At 41.1% G+C, this 21,547-nt stretch overlaps 1 protein-coding gene across 1 annotated transcript in view; it reads left to right on the top strand.

Moving 5' to 3' along the window:
* Window positions 1-20,706, top strand: part of LOC306777087 (chemokine-like protein TAFA-5) — a 32,180-nt gene extending 11,474 nt beyond the window's left edge. The window contains exons 3-4 of the mRNA XM_079268052.1: window positions 10,519-10,646; window positions 20,593-20,706. Of these exons, the coding sequence (XP_079124178.1) occupies window positions 10,519-10,646; window positions 20,593-20,601 (137 nt within the window). The 3' untranslated portion in view covers window positions 20,602-20,706. The remainder of the gene's footprint in view (window positions 1-10,518; window positions 10,647-20,592) is intronic.
* The last annotated feature ends 841 nt before the right edge of the window (window positions 20,707-21,547 follow it).

Raw genomic sequence — 21,547 nt, 5'->3', positions numbered from 1 at the left:
CTTAAACCTGCATTCTTTCGAATGACCATCAGAGGGCGACTCTTTAAAAAATGACATCGCTTTAAAGCTGTTTTCTCTAAATGAGTTAATTCTTCAGCAGCTCTGACATACACCAAAACGTTCCAGTTTCATTCCTCTCGACGTGTATTCTGAAGCTTTTTACATTCTGAACATTTTATCCCTTAAAACATGAAGAAACAATATTTTTTTGAATGGCTGAGAGCGATATTTTCTGATTATGGAGTGATAGGAAGATATATCCAACATCGCCTGTATAAAACACTTTGTACTTGCAATGCAAAAATAATTTGCAATAATTGTCCAAATGAATTAAGTTTCATGTTAAATTCAAATTTTTCATCATTATTTCCCAGTCGTGACTTCCCTTAAGTGTTTGGTGTGTGTTTCGGGGGAAATTAAGAATTGATTAAGTGTATTTTCGGAGATTTTAGTGAGTTAAGATATTGCAAGTCTGCAGAATCTTCTCTTGAGGCTAAACATTTGTCATGAAGGAAACTTACACACAGATATCTGCAGCTTCCCTCTAAATCCCCCAAATGTCTTCATCTGGACCGCAAGGTTCAGAAAGTCAGCCCAGAGTTGCATTCCATTTCATCAGCGGCTGTCTCCTCCGCTCTCTTTCTGTTTCTGTGACCGCCATCTGGAGACAACGACAACAGCCGGAGGGACTCGTTCTGCTCTGCGGGTTTCTTTACAGACTCTCACGGTGGTTTCCAGAGACTGTGGGACAGTTGTTCAGCTGAACCTCTGCAGTCTCTCCTGCTGCTTTCTCCTCCTAGTAAGCTCCAGTCGAAAAAGAACTTCATGTTTTCTCTCAGATTTGTCCTCAGATGATAGATTTTCCTCGCATCAGCATCGATTTCCTTGAGGACTGTTACAGTGAGGACCAACCGTCCTAAAAAATATAATTTTCAACAAGATTTAACGAGGATTATTTTCACCGAATCAGCAGAAAAATACTTTATCTTGTTAAATGAACCGCTCTTGGTTCTGTCCAAACCTTTCTGTCAGCCTACAGGATGGATACAGCTTTGGGTTACATGTTGTCAAAGAGCTTCGGAGACGGTGGAAGGTGGGTTCTTATGCCACAGTGCCAGCCGACGCTGGAGGGACCAGGTTTTAGGATCGTCCTTCCTTCCGGTTCTTTCTCATGTATCTCATGAATGCCAGGGAGGTTGTTTTTTATGGGCACAAACGTCCTCCTGGACTGAATGACGAACGGGTTCACTGGTGAAGGTTACCGTGACCTCACATCCGTCACATTCTCAGGAACACTTTGAGGAAATGTCTTCAAATTTGGCACATATGTCAACTTGCACTCAAACGTCCACTTGACGTTGGTGAATCTGAACTAACCGAAGTCGCACAATAACACGAACAAACTAACCGATCAAGGAAGCTTGGTAGTTCTGCAAGGTCAAATGGAATTCATTGGAGTCTGGTGGCTTTGGGGAGACCACAGATGGATTACTGTATAGTTGTCTCGCCGTAAGGTAAAATGGCAAAAATAGTCTAAATATAGTGTCCATTTGAAATGATATTGACTGTTGTACACGGCAGTACATTGCTTGGTACTCCTGTCTGCTTCTCCAAACTGGGGGCGTGCCGACCGCCACCTTCTGTAGACAACACACTGACTACGGATAAGTACCTCAAACAACCCAAACATCCAAACTATCCCTTGAACTGTTTAAAACACATTGAACCGTTCTATTCACATTGTGCATTGATGGATCTGCCGAGACACCGTGCGTGCCTGCAGCGTGTCGAGACGTTGGGCACAGATGTTGGAGCTGAACTGGTTAAAGTTTGTTCCGTCGGTGATCAGAGCTGTTTGAACGTGCTCTGCTGCTCCGGGAGGATATTTTCAGACTCTAAGCTGCTGATCGCTGCAACCTGTTTTCAGAGCTCAGCGGCTCATCAGCAGCTTCCTGTTTATTCTTCTGTTTATTTCTCTCAAAAGAAAACCTCTCAGTGACTTCCTCATCGCAACGGATGACCAGGAGCCAAGAGACGTCAGACGGTAAACTCTGGAGCTGGTTGACAGAAACAAAACTTTAACTTTCAACAGCCGAGGAGCGGATTTCTGGAGTGCGGGAGTTTCAGAAAGTCTTGAATAAAACTCAGACCTCAGCAGCCGCTTCGCTTGGATCTCCGTGACCTTTCGGCTGCACGTTGTTGGTATTTCTGTCAGTTTGTTTCTGAGGCGGCCGCTCGCTTTGCTTTCTGTTGTTTTGCTGCTGAAACGCACCAGAAGCAGCTCCGACCCATCAGACTGCAGTCGCTGGCTTTAGTCTGAGTCCTGGTCCCTGTGTGGAGGGATAATCCCAGCATGCATCACAGGCAGTCACACTGAGCGGAGTAATGATCCTGAAGAAACAAACGTGTTTGCAGCTGTAGAAGCGTCATCAGGGTGGAAAAAACAATGCTGTTGACTCTGGTTTACGAAGTCTCTAAGCTGGACCTGAATCCTGAGAAATGACCTCTGAGCAGTGAAATGAAAAGATGTCGGAAAAGAACCTGCTGCTGTTTAGTTTTAGACATTAATGGAATCAGATTGACAGCAATGAATCAAAGGAAAGGGCCTCAGAGCTCAGAGCTTGTGTAGTGAAACAAACAACACGAGACCTGTTGTGTTTCTCATCAGAGGGCAGAGAGACGGTGGTGTGTTCAGGGACAGAAGAGAGAAAAATAACATATGTTGGAAATGTGAAAGAGTGAACGAATATTGCGGAGGCAGAAAATATTTTTTTTCTCTCGTATTTATGACTTCATAATTATTATATTCATCATGAAGCATGATGTAACTTTGCATATTTCATTATCATGCTATGTGTCACATAATTACATCATATTTTATTTTGTGATAATGAAATCTGAACTATTTAGGAATTATGAGGAAATGATGCCGTGAAGAGCTCATATTTATGACCTCGTTATCTTTTAATCAGGACGTGTTTGTCTTGTAATTATGACATCATTGTTGCGTCTTTGTGATTGTGAAATGCGTATCTAACGAGACCTTTATCTCATTAATTTAAGATACATATCCTCCTATGAAAGCTGTATTTTAATGATTCAAATGTCATAATTAAGAGAAAACATCATTTTTTACAATGCGGTATACTTCTGCCGATACTGCAGTGAAGCAGACTCCAGGGAGAGGACAAAGAGGACAAGCAACAAGTTGATTAAAAGGACGGAAGGTGGAATAAAAGCAGGAAAAAGGAGAATAAAAGGGATGTTTTTGTGTCTGTACTTAAAAACAGGAATAATGGTTTCTGTACGTGCGACTTCCTGTCCAGACTGTAACACCGTTTTTATTTCCTTCCATCTGTTTGTCCTTCGCCTCTTTTCGTTGGTTGCTCTCGGGGGAGCGAAGCAGCGACCGTCTTCCTGGACGCCGTCTTTGATGAATGAAGCGATTACAAAATGGCCGCCTCTCTTTTCGGACAAATGAACAGTGCTGAGCGGCGGCGGATTGATCTGCGCTGCGGTCGCTCATTAATCAGCGCAGTGATGCAGCTCGCAGGTGTTCAGGTGTTCACTGATACCTGAGATTAATCCACTGCGTCTCCACGACACAACGCTTGTTACCGGGAAAGTTTCTCACTCTCAACACTCAACACCTGCTTCTGCACTTTTCTTTTTCATCCACAAACAAAGGAAGCGTTTCCTGAATGCAATAATAACAATAGTATATAATATGACATAATAAAGCCTACACTACCGTTCAAATATTGTGGAATCAGCTTTTGACTGGAGATGCCTTTCTTCTCTCCTTCAATGAGAACCATATCATTCACATTTGAAACATTTCCTGAATAAACTTCCCACGAAGACTGAAACATATGCTTGGAAATGTTGTTGCCATGGTAATCAACGTCCAAATCAGAGTGTATTGTTGTTTTCCTTTTGCTCGTGTTTTAATTATATGCAATAACCCAAAAAGCCCATGAAATAAGAAATGCTAATCGGACAGGGATTGTGAATTACTCTCAGACAATGCTGTTTGTTGTATGTAGTGTGTGTGTGTGTGTGTGTGTGTGTGCATGTGTACTTCAATGCGGCAGAGGAGATCAATAGACACAGTCTGAACACAACCAGGTCTCTGCTTTCATAAGTTGAAACAGCCACAGTCTCTTTATATATTCAGTTGTTTATATCCTCACCAAATTCATGTTTTTATGGCTGTTGCTGTAATTAGTTTTGTGTGATTGTTTCGTATTTTGTAGTCGTTTTCATTTCGATAAAAAGGAAAATCCTTGAAGTTAGAATGTTTGTCCTCATCTCTCATGAAGACAATAATAGCAAAGTGGTTGTTTAAAAGGAGTACCAGAGACGAAGCCTGGTGGTCTTTTTAATTCATCCGGCCGATGACTTAAAAAGAGTCTCGGGTCGGAACAACTAAAATTAAATAATCCACCGGCACGCAACAGGATGCTGAGATGATTGGATAAACTGGATGTTGAATTAGTTTCCAGTTCACAAAAGCTCCAGTGAGCCTCGATCATGATTGAATATTGAGTTGATGTCTCTGACTGAAGAGGTTTGAACTGAGATGAGTTGAGCTGATAGTCCAGTAGAGAGAACTCCAGACTGACCTTCTGCTTCTATGCTGAAGCTTGAAGAGCGTTGATGAAGCAACATGTCTGTTAATTACAGCTTGTTCCAGGCTGCTTTTATTGTGAAACTCTTGACACTGAAACAGGAAGCTGTTTCTGTTTGAATCCAAGCTTCCAGGTTGAATTTCTTCTCTTCTTATTCAACTGTTGCTCAGAGGATCTTTGTCTCTTTCCGTTGTGAGTCTGGTTGAACCGTCGTACAGCATTTTGCTCTCCATGTACTGAACTCAACAACATATATTAGTAAAGACAACTTTCTACAAGATAAAAGCACGAAAGACCATTTAGACACATGAGTAGTTCTCTCAGACATCTGACGTCAAACAGTCACTGATTTTGTGACGGTGACCTTAGATATGAAATACATTTTCATCAGATCCTCTGTGTGCCTTGAAACGTTCCCCCTGAACATTTCCAGCTGATTTCAGCAAACAGCAGCATTTACAGCCTCACAGTGAGCCGTCTGATAAGACGCCGCTGAGGCAATGGCGTTGTGGAGAGAGGCGCTGTAGTGCTCACTCAGCGGTGGCGTCCTGGGACACTAAAGGAAAGAGATGAATAAACAGCTGTCGGCCCCCGTCCTCGTCCTCAGCAGGAAGACGGAGGAGCTGTGATTACACGCCGTTCCTCTCAGGAACAGACGGGGTGCTGCCGTTTCCCGCCGCCTGCCACCACAGGGAGGCAGGAGGGGATATGTGTCCATAAGAGACAAGCCTGAGCAGAACGACTCGGAGCAGGAGGCACTTCCGCATTGGCTTCACCGGAGGTTGCCACCTTGACAAGAGGTGGCGGACTCTGTGTTTGCATCAACGATGCCTGGTGCTTGATGGATAATGTTTCCCAAGAGGGACAAGAAAAAGATAGCTAAGAAAGTCCAGTTACCTTCATTTTCAGCCTCTTTCCCACTAACACCCTCTAAAACCTGGCTCTTGTCTTTACTGGGAAGCGGTGACCATCGTCCAGGACCAATGACTCTCGAGTAACGTCAGTCAAAAGTATTGATCAGCTCCAACTCCAATCAGCAGTGATGGTAACATGACAACCGGGTGGACACGCGTATTTATTGCTCCTTTTAGAGCTCAGTGTTATGTGACGTAGTGAGTGAAACAGGGATTTGGACAATTATTATAATTTATTAATGTACAAATCATACAACTAATATGTTCTCCTCAAAGCCAGCAGACAACAGCAACAAAATAAAACTGCTGCTGAGCTCGGCTAAACATGTCCTGGAGCTACCGATGTACTGAACGTACAGAGATGAAACATCTTCTTATCTGCCTCTGGATTCACCTAAATGTTGGAATATCCCTTCAACACGACCTTCATTTGTAATTTAGAATCTTAAGATTCTAAAAATGACCCTTACATAAAAGTAGCAGTTGAAGAATGTCCTGACCCTGGAGGATCTCTCTCTCCATCATGAGAAAGGTTTGAGCAATGTGAGAATTGAATTAAGTATCACGGATGAGAGGAGCTGCTGCTGTTCAGTAGGAAATTGGTTTGATAATTGGGGGCTAACGGGCTATCACAATCACACCACTGCTCCGCTGCTCCAGAGGGAGAACTGATTACCTGGTTATGTGTTACAGGCCTGTACAGACTCTCATTCTCTTCATCTTTCCCCGGGCTCGCTGAGGCTAATTTAGTGCCGGGAATGAAAGCTAGTCTGCTTGGGTCATCAAAGTGTCGCCCAAACAGAAGGAAATCCCTCAGAGTGAAGAGCTAGTTTTCAAATGGCGAGACGCCGGCTCAGCTGACGCTGATGGACGGACAGACTTTGTGTGTGTGGCTTTCCACAGATGTTATTTTATGTCATGTGTTATGAACATGAAGCGGTTTACAATCATAACCTCTCGCTCCAGTCTATGACGAAGCTCTTGGTGTGTGAGTGTCTTGTGTATTTTGAGATTTACTTCACTAATACCTGTAGAATGGCCTATTTATTCTGCACTTGCACTTGGCATTGGGATTGTATTGTAATGTTACTTTATTTAAAGGCACAGTGAGTTGCTCTGGGTATAAAATGTGCGATTATTTATGATAATCTAATGTGAAGACCGACCTCAGTAGCTTCATTAATCACATGCATCTGTTTCAAGGAATGTTTCTCTGATTCATGTTGTTCTGTTTGAAGCTTCCTTCATAATGAGGAACATCCCTTTATGTTCTCCATTGTGTATCATTGTGCATCATTGTGTATCATTGTGTGTCATTGTGTATCATTGTGTATCATTGTGTCATTGTGTATCATTGTGTGTCATTGTGTATCATTGTGTATCATTGTGTATCATTGTGTCATTGTGTGTCATTGTGTATCATTGTGTGTCATTGTGTATCATTGTGCATCATTGTGTATCATTGTGTGTCATTGTGTATCATTGTGTATCATTGTGTCATTGTGTATCATTGTGTGTCATTGTGTATCATTGTGTCATTGTGTATCATTGTGTGTCATTGTGTCATTGTGTGTCATTGTGTATCATTGTGTCATTGTGTATCATTGTGTGTCATTGTGTCATTGTGTATCATTGTGTTTCATTGTGTATCATTGTGTATCATTGTGTCATTGTGTGTCATTGTGTGTCATTGTGTATCATTGTGTGTCATTGTGTATCATTGTGTGTCATTGTGTATCATTGTGTGTCATAGTGTGTCATTGTGTATCATTGTATGTCATTGTGTATCATTGTGTCATTGTGTATCATTGTATCATTGTGTGTCATTGTGTATCATTGTATCATTGTGTATCATTGTGTCATTGTGTGTCATTGTGTATCATTGTGTATCATTGTGTATCATTGTGTATCATTGTGTGTCATTGTGTGTCATTGTTTATCATTGTGTATCATTGTGTGTCATTGTGTGTCATTGTTTATCATTGTGTGTCATTGTGTATCATTGTGTCATTGTGTATCATTGTATCATTGTGTGTCATTGTGTATCATTGTGTCATTGTGTATCATTGTATCATTGTGTGTCATTGTGTATCATTGTGTCATTGTGTATCATTGTGTATCATTGTGTGTCATTGTGTATCATTGTGTCATTGTGTATCATTGTATCATTGTGTGTCATTGTGTATCATTGTGTGTCATTGTGTATCATTGTGTATCATTGTGTGTCATTGTGTATCATTGTGTATCATTGTATCATTGTGTATCATTGTGTGTCATTGTGTATCATTGTGTGTCATTGTGTATCATTGTGTGTCATTGTGTATCATTGTGTATCATTGTGTATCATTGTGTATCATTGTGTATCATTGTGTGTCATTGTGTATCATTGTGTGTCATTGTGTATCATTGTGTATCATTGTGTGTCATTGTGTGTCATTGTGTATCATTGTGTGTCATTGTGTATCATTGTGTGTCATTGTGTGTCATTGTGTATCATTGTGTATCATTGTGTATCATTGTGTGTCATTGTGTATCATTGTGTGTCATTGTGTGTCATTGTGTGTCATTGTGTGTCATTGTGTGTCATTGTGTATCATTGTGCATCATTGTGTATCATTGTGTATCATTGTGTGTCATTGTGTCATTGTGTGTCATTGTGTATCATTGTGTATCATTGTGTATCATTGTGTCATTGTGTATCATTGTGTGTCATTGTGTGTCATTGTGTCATTGTGTATCATTGTGTGTCATTGTGTATCATTGTGTCATTGTGTGTCATTGTGTGTCATTGTGTATCATCGTGTATCATCGTGTATCATCGTGTATCATTGTGTGTCATTGTGTGTCATTGTGGGTCATTGTGTCATTGTGTATCATTGTGTGTCATTGTGTATCATTGTGTATCATTGTGTCATTGTGTGTCATTGTGTATCATTGTGTATCATTGTGTATCATTGTGTATCATTGTGTGTCATTGTGTGTCATTGTGTATCATTGTGTATCATTGTGTATCATTGTATCATTGTGTATCATTGTGTCATTGTGTGTCATTGTGTATCATTGTGTGTCATTGTGTATCATTGTGTATCATTGTATCATTGTGTATCATTGTGTCATTGTGTGTCATTGTGTATCATTGTGTATCATTGTGTATCATTGTGTGTCATTGTGTGTCATTGTGTATCATTGTGTATCATTGTGTGTCATTGTGTGTCATTGTGTGTCATTGTGTGTCATTGTGTCATTGTGCATCATTGTGTGTCATTGTGTATCATTGTGTGTCATTGTGTATCATTGTGTATCATTGTGTATCATTGTATCATTGTGTATCATTGTGTCATTGTGTGTCATTGTGTATCATTGTGTATCATTGTGTATCATTGTGTATCATTGTGTGTCATTGTTTATCATTGTGTGTCATTGTGTGTCATTGTGTGTCATTGTGTATCATTGTATCATTGTGTATCATTGTGTGTCATTGTGTGTCATTGTGTGTCATTGTGTGTCATTGTGTATCATTGTGTGTCATTGTGTCATTGTGTGTCATTGTGTATCATTGTGTGTCATTGTGTGTCATTGTGTGTCATTGTGTATCATTGTGTATCATTGTATCATTGTGTATCATTGTGTATCATTGTGTGTCATTGTGTGTCATTGTGTGTCATTGTGTATCATTGTGTGTCATTGTGTGTCATTGTGTGTCATTGTGTGTCATTGTGTATCATTGTGTATCATTGTGTGTCATTGTGTATCATTGTATCATTGTGTATCATTGTGTGTCATTGTGTGTCATTGTGTATCATTGTGTATCATTGTGTATCGTTTTCCCCTCTGGGACCAGCGGCCATCTTTAATGAGATGCACATACTGTTAATTGCTGACAGATGTTTGTTCCATATTCTGCAGAATAAAGTGGTTGCATATTCTTAATTTTATACGTTAGAGTCACAGCATATGACTAACTGATGCTGGTCTGATGAAGAGACGATATCAGGTTGCATTATGGGATCTAAAAGAACTGAAAGTGAGGATATCTCAGCCTCTTACCCCTGAACATCCTGTGATTCTGGTTATTTCTTGTTTCCTGCTCAATTAAAGCCCTCAAACACGCTCCTCCTCGTCTTCCTCCTCTTCATCACCCCCTCCCCTCTCTCAGTGGGCTAATCAGGGAGCCACGATATGCAAATGTGGTTGTGAGAATGTCCTATTTCTTTATAAATAGCCGGGTGTGATGAAAAGGAGGCGTGTACAGTAAACAGAATCCGTCCTCTGATGTTGGACTGAGTTTTGTTTGGTTCTCTGTGTTTGCTCTTCTCCATTTCATTTTGGAGATTTAAAGAATACAGATCGAATATTTTCAACAAAAATATTGTAATTTTAACAAAAGTGTCATAATTTAATGAGAATATAAATTTGATAGCGGGGAAAAAAGTCAGGATTTGCAAGATTCTTACGTTAGAATAAATATTAAAAAGGTTATAAATTGAGAATAGTCACTATATTCAAAAAAAGTACGTTAAGTGATGTATTGTTGTATAAATGACATCTAACGTTGTAATATTTTTAGCATAAAAGCATATTTTAAAATATAATGTGGATGATGTACTTTCAAAAGAAAGTAGTTGTAACATTTCAAGTTGTTTACAAGAAAAATACGTTTGCAAGAATATACTGTATTGTGGAATAGAATGAAAACATTCCTCTCACCAAGTATTACAACCTTTTTCTAATGTATTCCCAAAATATTTAATCTGATAAAAAGTGTCCCACAATACATTGTATTACCTGAAGTGAATCATCATGTGTGTGTAATGACCTCACACCCCACAGGAACACAAATAACTTGTTATTGATTAAATACTTACAAATATCCAAGAATGATACATAACTCTGTGGATTTAAAAGACAGTAATTGAGAATGAAACATGGTGATGAAACAAATGAACTCACCCGTCTCTCCTCCTCCTCCTCAGTTCGTATCGTGTGGACCCGACAGTGGTGCGAGATGTCGCCGTGTCTGGACGACGAAGGTTGCGATCTCCTGGTCAATCAGTCGGGCTGGACCTGCACGCAACCAGGAGGCCGAGTGAAGACCACCACGGTGAGAACGCGTCACGATCTCCTGCAGACATCGCATCACATTGAGAAAGTGATGCTGCCATTTCAGACCTTGACGTCGCCTGTTTATGTGGCAGTAAATCATGAGATGGATTGGTTTGAATATTCAAGCAATAGTTGACGACGGGTCGATTATATCACAGTTTTTTCTTCACAGGGTAGCGTCTCTTTGGTTTCATTATTTGACCATATCCATCATTTGTTTGTTGCCATCTATTGTGCAACCAGTGAGAAAATGTCCAGCATCAGTCGGATGAAATGGAAAATGGAAGCTCTCTTTACAACCACTAAAAAATAAAGCAAGCAGGCAAAGAAGCTGTGACTCTCTTCATCTCTCTCCGCTGTGTTTCACACAACTAAAAGCGCTGTCCAGTGTTCTTTACAACAGCTGAGCGATGTGTGTGTGTCGGACAACGTTTTAGTTGTTTTTGCTATTTTTCTACAGATGAATAAAGCGTGGCAGAGGGGGATCTACCCCGGGCTGTTCTTTGTAGATATCTCACGAAATCAGTTAGCGTGTAGTCCACGTCACCCCGAACCAGGAAGTAAGACCTCAAAAACCCAAACGGGGCGTTGAGGTTGATGAGTCATGACAATCGGCATTTCACTCAGGACACCGTTCGTGATGCGTGTGAAGCAAAAAGACAATGTTGATTTATTTGTCACTTTAACACCATTTATTTTGACCCAAAAACGTGATCTTTTCCTGAAGCTAACCAAGTTTCCTGTAAAAATCAGGTTTATTTATTCTGTAGGAAGACACACAAACAACAAGGGGTAACTTCTTCGTCGGTGTCATGAGAGCCGTTGAATTAGGAGGAGTTGACTCACCACCGCTGCTATCAAGGCAAGGCAAGTTTATTAGTACAGCACATTTCAACAACAAGGTAATTCAAAGTGCTTCACATAAAACCATTAAAAGCATCAAAACATAAGGCAAAAGAAAAGGAGATTTAAAAACAATTACGAACATTCATTAAAACATTAAAAAACAGTGTAAGAAATAAAATGCAGAAATGCAGTAAATTGATTAATATATGAATTGAACGTGGTTCAATTAAAGGCAGCAGCAAACAGAAAAGTCTTCAATCTTGATTTAAATGAGCTGAGGGTCTCAGCAGACCTGCAGCTTTCTGGGACTTTGTTCCAGATATGTGGAGCAGAAAAACTGAACGCTGCTTCTCCATGTTTAGTTCTGACTCTGGGAACAGAAAGTAGACCGGTCCCAGACGACCTGAGGGGTCGGGATGGTTCATAAGGTAGCAGCAGATCAGAGATGTATTTTGGCCCTAAACCATTCAGTGCTTTGTAAACCAACAGCAGGATTTTAAAGTCAATTCTTTGTTGGACAGGAAGCCAGTGCAAAGACATCAGAACTGGAGTGATGTGATCCACCCTCCTGGTCTTAGTGAGGACTCGAGCTGCAGCGTTCTGACGGACTTTTTACAGAGACCTGTAAACACACCGTTACAGTAGTCCAGTCTGCTGAAGATAAATGCGTGGACAAGTTTTTCCAAATCCTGTTGAGACATAAGTCCTCTAATCCTTGATATATTCTTCAGGTGATAGTAGGCTGATTTTGTAATTGTCTTGATATGGCTGTTCAGGTTGAGGTCTGAATCCATAACTACACCTAGATTTCTGGCTTGGTTTGTGGGTTTTAACATCAGTGATTGAAGCTGAGCGGTGATTTTCAATTGTTCGTCATTGGTACCAAAAACAATTACTTCTGTTTTATCTTTGTTTAATTGAAGAAAATTCTGGCACATCCAGTTGTTGGTTTGTTCAATGCAGTTACCCAGCCCTTGTATGGGATTATAGTCCCCTGGTGACATAGTTATGTAGATTTGTGTGTCGTCTGCATAATTATGATAACACACTTTGTTGTTTTCCATAATCTGAGCTAGTGGAAGCATGTAGATGTTGAACAGAAGAGGCCCCAGTATTGAACCTTGGGGAACACCACATGTCATTTTAGTCAGCTCTGATGTGTAATCAGCTACAGACACAAAGTATTCTAGGTCCTTCAAGTAGGATTCAAACCAGTTAAGTGCTGTGCCAGAGAGTCCCACCCAGATGTTTAGTCTTTCTAGGAGTATGGCATGGTCGACCGTGTCGAATGCAGCACTGAGATCCAGTAACACTAAGACTGAGCTTCTGCCATTGTCTATGTTTAAGTGGATGTCGTTGAAGACCTTAACAAGAGCAGTTTCAGTGCTGTGGTGCTGTCGAAAGGCTGACTGGAAAACATCAAAGCAGTTATTTACGGCCAAGAAGTTGTTCAGCTGTTGGAAAACCGCTTTTTCAATTATTTTACTCAAAAATGGGAGGTTTGATATTGGCCTATAATTTTTCATCGTTGCAGAGTCTAAACTAGCCTTCTTTAGGAGCGGTTTAATAACTGCACTTTTTATGGCTTGTGGGAAGACACCTGAGAGAAGGGATGTGTTTATAATTTGTAAGAGATCAGTGGTCATGCAGTTTGAAATATTTTTGAAAAGTGTGTTGGTAGAATATCCAAGCAGCAGGAGGATGACTTGAGATGTTGTATAATGTCAGAGTTCTCCTGGTAGAATATGAAGGTTTACAGGATACAGATTAGTCCAGGGTTTCTGAAATCTTCATAGACTGTTCACATTCACATAGGATGCTCCAACACCCTGATCATAAGCAGGACCCTGCACATCAAAACAAACTTCATTCTTCTGGCCGTTAAAAGAAAACATTTCATCAAGCTTAACCTCTTAATGTACGACGAACACACGGGCAGCTGATTATTGTGAAAAATTTGAACCGATAGGTTAAACTGATGTTATCTCTAGTCGACAAAAAGACCAGTGTTAGAATTGCAATACGGTAAATATAAAGGAATAAATATTATTAAAAGATAAGGAGTACAGTTGCCACACGGTCATTGTGAAGAAGACAGGTGTGCAGATTGTATTTAGTAAAAGACAGAAATATGATTAAAGGACGATGTTACATATAAGAAGAAAACAACAAATGTGCTGTTCGTCCTTCCTCCCGCTGTGTGTTTAGTTCCAATCAAAGATCATAAGAGCTTCTACGAACATAATAAAACACAGCGTCCTCTAACGAGCACGCCGCTGGCTGCTTTTAAAATCACTGCCAGTTTGTGTGTGTTGATTGAATAATTGTTGCACGAGCACTCTTCACAGCGGCCCGTTGAAGTGGAGTAGCTTTCAAAAGCCTCTTCATCACCGCACCATCCAAACCTCATTCAAGAGCAGCTGGTTGTTGAAGACGCAGCTCCTCATCTTCCCTCAGGTCTCTGTCCTTCTGTTTGTCCTTAAAGGCTGATTATCTGGTTAACTGTCTGTTGAAAAGCGTCAGGTGGCTTCAGTTGAGAGAGTTCTTCTGTTTTCTGCAGCAGCGTCTGTTCACGTGCACGCTGATCAAAAGCTGACCTGTAAACCGAGCCTTTTATTCTTTACTTCAGCTTCACAGTTCATCTTTCGGCTTCGAAACAGCGGTTAATAAAACTATTTTCCGTGCACTGTTTTGGCCTTTGTGAATCCCCTGAAAGCAGGTCTCAGATGACATTTGAGGAATCGGATGACAGCAGTAAAACGGCTGCCACTCGCCGTCTGCATGTCAGAGCTCGAGTTCCCCGGCTCACTGTCTCCTCTCTGAGTTCTGGTTGGTTGAGCGGGTCCGCTCTCTGAATAATGAAGTCTGTCAAGCTGCCGACTCCACAAAGAAAGCCCTCCCCCCTCTCTGCCCCGTCTGAAGAGCTTCTCCTCCGGTGGGGAACTCGTAGCTTTAAATGTGGACGGCAGAGCGAGGAGCTGCTCGCCAGGTCAGATCGTCGGAGCGTCGAGGAAACACACAGCTGCAACTGGAGCTGCACCATTACGCACAAAACAATATGCATCTTTATTTTCAACATGGAGATAACGATTATTCATTGATTTTAGGGACAAAAAAATCATCAATTAAGAGCCTTTCAGGTGTAAATAATCAGCTAAATAACAGTTTTATATCATCAATGAAGGGAGATTTTCTCTACACACTTGAATGTGATCTCGACACCTGGAAGCAGAGGATGATGGGAGACGTTGCTTCATCCTCTCTGAGCTCAATGAACAACTCTCTCTCATCTTTCGTCTCCATTTGGCAGGAAGATGGCGGCGTGTCGTTGCGTCTGCCGCCTCCGGCTCCAGAAAATCTTCTTTTTTTAAAAATTTTTATTCAAACAAAAAGGGAGCAACGCACACCAACAAGCTCCGTCTGCTAATGAAGGACAGCAGATCTGATTGCCTCGCGGTGAGGTAAATTAAATTACAGAGACGCAGCGCTGAGTGGGCGGACCGACGCGAAACTCCACTGTGTTTACACGAGGAGAGCAGCGAGCGTTCATTAAAGCTCAGAAAGCAGGAACAAACGATGTTAAACTGGCCCTGAGGAGGTTCTACAGGCTTACAGGGACCTACAGAACGTGTAGAGGATTTAATTAGTGGTATATAATGAGTTTGGATGCTGCTCCTTCACTTGGCGAGGCTCTTGGATCATAAAGGTTCTGTGGATCCTTCATGGTCTGATGAAAAGATCTTCTCCCACCTTCCTCTTAAAGGGAAACTCTCTTACGTACCGTGTTTGAGTCCGTAAGAAAATACGTCTCTATACAACTAATTTGAAACATTGATACCGAACATGTATATGGAAATTCTTTAGGAATAACCGCTTGAGATGTACCATCTGGTTTTGAAGGGGGTCCTCAGCGATAATTATACAATACAAGCACGATTAAACAAAACATTTAACAAAGACAAAAATAACTACAAGATAATTGAACATACCAAATATGACAAAAAACTAAAAATATATGAATAAAATATAAAAATATGAAATAACAAATACAAAATCAGGTCATCTCAAACACAGCATGCCAATGGATCATTCTTTCATAGGTGATAGAAAAGCATTGACTTTAGTGAGAGCAGTTCATTGTTGCTCAGCATTATCCGCGCGTAGTGACTGAGGTCACTTTATGCTCATGTTTGAGGCGCAGGTAGCACTTGGTTAGGGAAAGATCATCAACTTGGTTTAGTACAGAAGAATTCACACAAAATGTGATTGTCAACCGAAACCACAATCGTTCCCTCAGCTCAGCCAAAGTGCTCTTGTTGCCAAGTTCTAACCAAAGACAGGAGTTACGCTACGAAATCCCCATCTGGACTCAACGGGGATCGAAATCCACCTCAAACTCCAACCAGCAACTCCAGAGCTGTGCACAAGTAGAGCTTCGTGCCGTCGGGGTGTTTCAGTCTACAGTATGGTTTAGTTTGTGAGCTGTAACCTGCAGGTGGAGCAGCTCTCACAGTGGAGGCAGGTAGAAATAACACACTTTCATGTTAGCGTAGCCGTGGAGAAGCTGCCGTCTGTTCACCTGAAAACTCCCCCGTGTGCTTCAGCGCAGGACTTTTCTTTCTCAGGAGGATTCTTAAACATCTATCGGCTCCGAGAATGTTGAAAAAGGAGTTCATAGCTCGATCTAATATTTTAAAAAGCCGCCGCTGTGGAATATTAATGAGACGATTTCCAGCTTGCTTTTTTTGCTTTGAGGGTGAAATAAATAGAAACACCGCTCGTTGTTTCTCTTCACCGGCCGTAATTCATCATAAAGCAATTATGTTGGAAACAAGGCCGCCTGCTTTCCAGTTTACTCCAAGCTGCAGTGTTTATCATGGAAACAGCAGATAACACACACACACACACACACACACACACACCTCTAATAACTGAAGGCGGTTGTAGAGCAGTAATGTGATTTAAACTGATGTGTAACGAACAAGATGAAGCTCATTTCTGCCATTTCTGATTTTATTTCTTCGTAGTATTTGCCGGCTCACTATAACGTTGGTCTGAGATCATGAGTGGAGCTTCTGCTCCTAAAGTTCAAGACCTTCGACATGCAAAGACAAGAGGCGGATACTCGCAAACTGTCGAAACGATCTGAGGATCCATAAGGAGGACGATCGGTTGTTTGGGAAGGTGTTGGTTTGGTTTAGGGAAATCATGGACCAATGTTCATAAAGAATATTGTTTATTATTGTTATTCCAATGTTTTTTGTTTCTTTTTAGATGATGAAGTTCATGTTTCTGGGTCGTCATCAAGGCAAACAGAAGGAATCCAACAACTTCTGAATGATTCATACTGTCTGTATTATTTTTTATATGTTTTTGTTTGTCATGGAGACGATAAGGAATGGAGGAAGTTTTTGAATGAAAAGTCATTTACGATGCCACATGGTGAAATGTATGAAACGATTGGTTTACGTTTAGAAAAAAGAAAAAATAACTTAAGCAATATAGCTAGCGTTAATCTATGGGAACTACACTACGCAGGCTCTCTTGCATGACATTAAGTAACAAACACAAAGACAACATTTACTTTCGGTTTCACACAGGAAACAAACAAACACCGCTCTTATGGCGTTGTTCAGAGACAAACTGCTGAAAGTAGTGACGCATTTAGCAGCTACAGAAACAGATATTTCCCTCAGGAGTTGGTGGAGACCACAAATGGAGCTAAAAGAGAGAGAATATTTGACCTGGATTCATCAGTGGACACAAAGACTCCTCGTGACAAATGAAAGCTGATAACATGTAAATGTTCACAACTCCTTCCTCGAGTGGCCAAAAACAGGGTGCGGAAAAACGTTCTCATCAACTGTAAAGCCGTTAAACCTGCAATAAATACTGTCTCTCGACAGGTTTGGTATCCTCGGACCCTTTGAGATCTGCACTATAATTTAAAAGAAAGTTTTGAGAGTTTGAACCACATGAGTCGGCAAGGACGGAGGTGCTTTCAGGTGGCGGTCGAAGAGGTTAAACCTGCACACGGCTGTTCAAAGCGCTGAACATTTCATTCCTAACGTGCGTACACGATCATTACAGGCTGTGGAGCGAGGATGTAATTTGCCGTTGCGGAGGTGTAATCAGGCGTCGCAGCACAAAGCAGAACTCATTTGTGTCACGCTGCATCGTCTCGCTGGAGGTTTCTTTCTGTGTTTTTTTTCCAACATCACCGTCCTTGAGCACCGTGTGTGACTTTACCCGTCTGTGTGTTTCCTACGCTGGAGTGCGTTTGTGTGTTGAAGCCTCCTGTCTGGTTGGAACCTGCAGAGGCACTCAAATCACACTCTGCTCAATCAGACAGAAATCCAATGCTCCTTGGAGAGAAGGACAACTATTTACTCTGAATGTGAACGCAGGGACTGAATATCCTGTACTCTTCCTTCTTTTAGAAGAAGACAGATTGCAGCTGCTTGTTTTCACCGTTCTGCTCAGATGGAAACGTTTCACTGAAACCTCTCAACAGTCACTTCACAGTTTGGTCTCATTACATATTCGGTGTTCTTGTCACTTTACGTCAGCCCAGTGATGTTCTGAGTCAGCACATTACTCAAGTACTGTACTTCAAGGTACTTAATACTTCTCTTCCACTACGTCTCAGAGGTAAAGATTGTACTTTTTACATGACATGATGATGATGAGACAACATTTGCCGTTAACAAGGACCACATATTTTATGATTACTGGAAAGATGAAGTTTCCAAACGTCATGTCACCCGAATGCCTCCTGGAGAAAAATAAACAAACGCGCAACATATTGTGATGCTGAGGACCAAACGCTGTTCCTGTTGTGTCCTCCAGAGCGAGGATGAAGCCTTCCACCAGCAGTGTTTTATCTCGTGCTTCGTGTTCACTGTGGTCTGACTGAGCCGAGTGTATCGCAGCAGCCGTGTTACCTCCTCTGCAGGAGTGCTCTGAACACACCTTCACCTCCATGTTTAATCAGCTGTGAGCGGAGCGTTTAGGGGCCGGTCTGAATGTTGATGCTGTTTCCAGAGCGATGTACGAGTTCTCAGTGTAATCCGGCTCGTCCTTGTCTGACTCCTCCGGCTCTTTTAGGATTCCAACTGCAGTCGAACAGGATGGAAATGAATAATTCAGGGCGGGGAGCGGCTCGGAGGTGCTTCTTCTTCTGCTTCTTCTTCTGCTTCTGGTTCTGCTTCTTCTGCTGCTTCTTCTTCTGCTTCTTCTTCTGCTTCTTCTGCTGCTTCTTCTTTTTCTGAGTCATCACCTGGAAACAATTACAGCTGGAGAGCTCAGCCTCCACAGAGGAGCAACAAACGAAGATTCCCAACTTGTCCCCAAAGTTTCATGTTCTTCTTTGGGGTCTTCAGGAGGACAAGTCTCCACACTCTGTGAGCTGCAGACTCTACTGTATCAATAACAGTTAAAACTACAGTGACCAGCGGTTTCAGGAGATTACTCAGCCTTTCTTCTTTTTTTTAATGAAACTACATGTTTGTGTTTTTGAAGATGTTCTTCTTCAGGAGGAACCAATGGGCTTGGAGCTTAGAGCCACGGACAGGAAGTCCGACAGGTTTGAGAGGCGGAGTAACACTTTGATGGTTTAGGTATCGTGGGAATTGTTGGCAATAATAAAAATGTAGAAAAAACACCAGCCTTATTCTATGAAAAGATTCATCTTGAGGTTTTCCAGAGAAAATGTTGACCCAAAAATAATCTGAATTGAATGTAGCACTCGCCTCCTGAGGCTGTCTGTGGTCCCTGAAACAGTTTTCTATCAAATGGCGTCGAGGAGAGCGGAGCGCCTGAAAAATGAAAGCATATCAGTACAAACAGACTTCGATGGAGGCCTTCATTCCCTCAAGTAAATCCAAACGCAACTCATTAATAAATAAAACATAAAACTGTTGCTTAAAAAAACATTTCCCCTGAAGATTTAGTTTTGCTGTCCTTCGTACGGTCTCCATTAAAGTCTGTTTGCACTGATATGCTTTATACGCTCTGCTTTCCTTAACATCATTGGATAGAAAGCGTTTTCTGGGATCCTAGAGAGCCTATGGGTTGTGACTAATATATAGGATTTTGGGTAAACTACTCCTTTAAATACAAAAATAATCTTTTTTTCACAAACATGAGGCTAATTTCCAATCTGATTCTTAGAAAAACCTTTGAAAATCTAGTCTGCAAGCATTTGTCACAGTTCTTAAACAAAAACACCTTATGAGGGATTTGTATACTTTTACACCTGAAAGCTTTTTCTCTGCGAGAGTCTTCTAGCTGGATGCAGGGCCGTGTGGTTGTTAAGTCTGTGTGAGGCTCGGTTCCCCTAATGAAGCCCAGCGGAGTCCAGACGCTCGTCGACACCAGCTGTAAGAAAAACATGAAGCTGAGGAGTCAAACTGAGTGTTGAGGGTTTTTAATCAACCAGTTTGAATCTAATCAATGGAAGTCATGTGTAAGGAAGAGCACCAGTCCCTCCAATTTGTGATTTTGGGCTGTACAGAATAAATTGGATTATATTGTATTGAATTGAACAGGGAGAGGATCGACCTGCCGGTCTCCTCTGTGGCTAATGAGATTTTGTGGAAGAGGAAACATCTCGCGAACTACCTTTGTCTTAATCAGATTCAGCTCAATCAACGTTATTGTTCACACGGCGGAAATTCAGTGCTCCAGACATGAGGACACCACAAAGTTCAAAGTAAAAACAATACAAACAACATCATAACATACACAATAAGACCATGACATACTTTATTTAAAAAGGCGCTGGCCTCAGGAAACGAAAGTAGTAGTAGTATACAAAGTATTTAACATTAAAATGCTTAGCGATAACACTTTAAAATGAGTAATTCTGCATCATAAATACTTTTATACTTTAGATATGTGGTTAAAGATATACATTAGACCTTTAAAACTGTTTGTATATTGTATAATAATAATATAAAATAACATTTATTTGTAATTTTAAAAATCGAAATATTTATTTATATTTCATAACGTTCTGAAGCATGACCTCATCAGGCTCATGTATCTGACCGACCAGCAGACTCTGGTTGTGATGGATTATTATTTGTGTCCTCCAGGTCTCCTGACAGCGGCGGCGAGGACAGACGCTCTCCAGACAAAGGTTCCCATCGTCCATCGCCGTTCACCGCCAAGCGGAGCGTCCGCCGCCGGATCACCAGCCACTTCCGGAGCAGAGGGGCGGGGCAACGTCACTTCCGGCGTTATGCTCGGGCGATTTGAGGAAACTGCAGCCCGACTTTCTGGAAATAAAATGTTTATTTTCCAGGAGATTTGAAAAAAACAGCGGATTATGACGAGCTGCTGGATGGATTTGTTTTCGTTTGGCACAAAACTCTGTTTCGTTTTTACAGACCAAAGATGAACAGAGCCGCCGATGAGACGTTTTCAGACGCACCGCCATCTCTATGTAAAGAAACGAACACATTGTGATATTATACAGTAAGTGACTTAACTGAGCAAAGTAAAAATGTATATGAGTTCATGATAAAAAAACAAAAAAACTGTATCTGTATGAGGAGAGCTGTTGATGTTTCTGTTGGGAAAACGCAGACATTCATGCGCTGAACATCAGTCGGGTGGAGAAGGTGAACGATCTCATCTGCCATCTTTATGGTGGGAACATAAAACTTTGCGCACTTTAGCAGAAAGCTGAAAATATTTTTGAAGATTAGTCATTTACTCAAGTACTGCACTTAAGTACAAATTTGAGGTACTTGTACTCTACTTGAGTATTCTATTTGACAGCTCTAGTTACTTTGCAAATTTCGATATTTTTTTCATTTAATATATTTATGTCAATTTAAAAGTATAGCTGAAACAATTAGTTGGTTAATTGATTGACGGTAAATCAAATACAGCCATTCTAACCCGTTCTGATTCTCAACTCGTCACATACTGACACTTGGTCCACTCGGTCGGTAGCCCCGCGCGTCAAACTATGATGCTACGCTACGGCCGCGGTAAACACGAGGTTAATGTTGTGAATTCAAACAAAACCACGTCTAAGAAATG

Source organism: Melanostigma gelatinosum (assembly GCF_949748355.1).
Source record: "Melanostigma gelatinosum genome assembly, chromosome: 1".
NCBI classification, from domain to species: Eukaryota; Metazoa; Chordata; class Actinopteri; order Perciformes; family Zoarcidae; genus Melanostigma; species Melanostigma gelatinosum.
This window is presented reverse-complemented; position numbering and strand designations above follow the sequence as displayed.